This window comes from Frankliniella occidentalis, unplaced genomic scaffold, assembly GCF_000697945.3.
Source record: "Frankliniella occidentalis isolate FOCC.00 unplaced genomic scaffold, Focc_3.1 Scaffold1, whole genome shotgun sequence".
Classification (NCBI taxonomy): Eukaryota; Metazoa; Arthropoda; class Insecta; order Thysanoptera; family Thripidae; genus Frankliniella; species Frankliniella occidentalis.
In genome coordinates, this window is record NW_026267131.1 from 1,664,577 (window position 1) to 1,666,870 (window position 2,294).

A 2,294-nucleotide genomic window follows, 5' to 3' on the forward strand; every position below is an offset into this window, starting at 1 on the left:
GGGCGGGGTGGGGCTGGCCGGACAAGAAGTGAAAGCCCTCCTGCGCGACCCGTCGCCCCGCCCGTCTCGCCCCGTCTCGAGGATGTTATGACAGCCACGCCAGGTACCCCGCCTGCCCGTCGAGAGTCGAGGCCAAGGAGGCTATCATGGCGCTTGGGTTTGGCGCGCCAGGTACGCCTGAATGAAGGGCCAGGACAGATAGGCGGGGCGAGGCGGGGCGAGGCGGGGCGGCGCGACCAGCCGACGCGACGGTGACAGGCGGCTGGAGTCTGGGCCTCCCGCCTGGAGCCGGAGCCGGGGCTGGAGCCGGCTGGACGGAGACAGACTACTTAGAGCTGGCTGGAAGGTAATGGACTTGTGGCACCACGGCCGGGACAGGTGAGGTGGAAAAGGGGCCCGGGGGAGGAGGGGGAGGGGGAGTAAAGGATCGTACTACGTACAAACACTGCGTGACTTTTGGGGTTGGCTTGTGTTTGTAGCCTCCCCAGCACAGCCCTATATGGCATTGTGCTCGGTTGTCTTTTCAGGGGTGACATGATTTTGTCTCTATAAAAGCAACACAAAAGGGAATGGCTCGTCTCAGTCTTATATTTATAACAGATCAAACTGCATATCGTGTGTCAGGTCTACAAAATTAGCAGTTTTGTGGATTTGCGCAACCTAGGGACCACGGCTCCTTTTCGATAGAGCGAGTAAGCAAACCCGTATACTCCTGTGTCGTGTGTCGTGCCCTCACATACTGTTAGTGGACTGGAAGACTCATATGAAATTAACTTCAACTTCAAATAGTCTTAACACGACTGCGTGCGAACTGCAGCGAACTGAAGCCTGAAGCCACCCGCTAATAGGGTCACTCTCCCCCGGAAATTTTCCCATCTGAGTAAGGGCGCCTTGCTAGTAGGCAACCCGCCCGCACGCGTGCGTGCGGTACAGTCCGGCTGGATAAGTTGGGCGTTGGGCGTGGCGTGCCCAGCCACAGACAGCCATCTTACGGTGTGTGCATGCATTACATACACCTTGTTCTAGATCCCAGGAAGCCTATCCAGTGCTCCAGAGCTGCTGTTCAGAGCGAGGATGCACCAGTCCGGCGCAACAGGCTGAGCTCTGGACAGAGAGGCCTTTGTTGTTGGGCCGGCTGGGCCCGGGCCGGCTGCTGCTCAGCCTAGCCAAAGCTTACTCGGTATAATCCGCGGCCAGGGGAAACGCCTAAACACCAGGGCAGCTGCAGCACAGTGGTCCCCCCCCCCCCCGCCAAACAGACACACACTCACACACACACACACACACACATCCACGGCCAGCACAGCGTCACTCCACACACAACATCCTCGCCGCGGAAGATACCCGTCCCCGTCGGTTTGTGTACCCACCCGTCGAAACCTTGGCTAACCCAGCACGGCCAGCGCACGGTGCTGAAGTGACGAGCGGAGCTGCTGCTGGTGCCGCCTGCGTCACTGCCGGGGCGGCAGGAGCCGCTCAAGGACCTCCTTCGCCTTCTGCCGCTCGTTTTCGGCGACCCAGAGAGGTGCAGAACCGGTGCTACTGGTCGGGCGGGGATCATAGAGTTGCTCCGGACGGGTACGGAACGTGCGTGGCTCGAGTGAACGGTGTGGGTGTTTGAGAAGCACAGTATGACAGCAGCAGGCGCACCAGCGGCGAGCACGGAGACCTAGTTTCGTCCGCAACACATGCGCATTACACATTCGCACACTCACCTGGCAAAGTCGGACGAGAATCCCCATGCGAGTGCAGTGCCGGGTAGACGTTGAGACGAAAGGTCGCGCTCGCCTGGTGCGTGTCGCAGTGTCGGTTGTCGGTGTGCTCACTCGCAGAGCGCGGCAGAGCGCTCCGTCGCGAGCGTCATGTCTTCTTTCTCTTTCTTGTTTTTACCGCGACTGGCACGTCACTTTACATCCTCCGCGGGGGCCGCTGTCCTCCGCCGTCCCGGTGGTGGCCGCTGACTGCTGCTGCTGGTCGAGGTGATGTCCCTCCGGTGCGCCGTGTTCTCGGCAGCGGCGCGCGCGCGCGGGCGCGTGTGACGACGGACGCGTGCGTGTGTGTCACGTGACGAGGAGCGGCGTGACGTACGTGACGTGCTCGCTCGGCGACTGCTCAACCTCTACTGACTGGGGACTGGGACTGGGACTGGGCTGTGGGCTGGGAGGGAGGTGAGGGAACGGAACGGAACGGAGCGGGAGGAGGCACCGCTGGAGGGGGAGGGGAGGGGGTGTAGTCGCGGTTAGCCCCAGCGGTGGCGTGGCGGGGCGTGGCGCCGCCCCCTGTCTGCCAATGTC

At 61.8% G+C, this 2,294-nt stretch overlaps 1 protein-coding gene across 1 annotated transcript in view; it reads right to left on the minus strand.

The window, feature by feature from the left end:
- Positions 1-2,145, minus strand: part of LOC113213519 (uncharacterized) — a 12,310-nt gene extending 10,165 nt beyond the window's left edge. Inside the window, exon 1 of the mRNA XM_026432614.2 lies at positions 1,716-2,145. Within this exon, the coding sequence (XP_026288399.2) occupies positions 1,716-1,742 (27 nt within the window). The 5' untranslated portion in view covers positions 1,743-2,145. The remainder of the gene's footprint in view (positions 1-1,715) is intronic.
- Between the last annotated feature and the right edge of the window lie 149 nt (positions 2,146-2,294).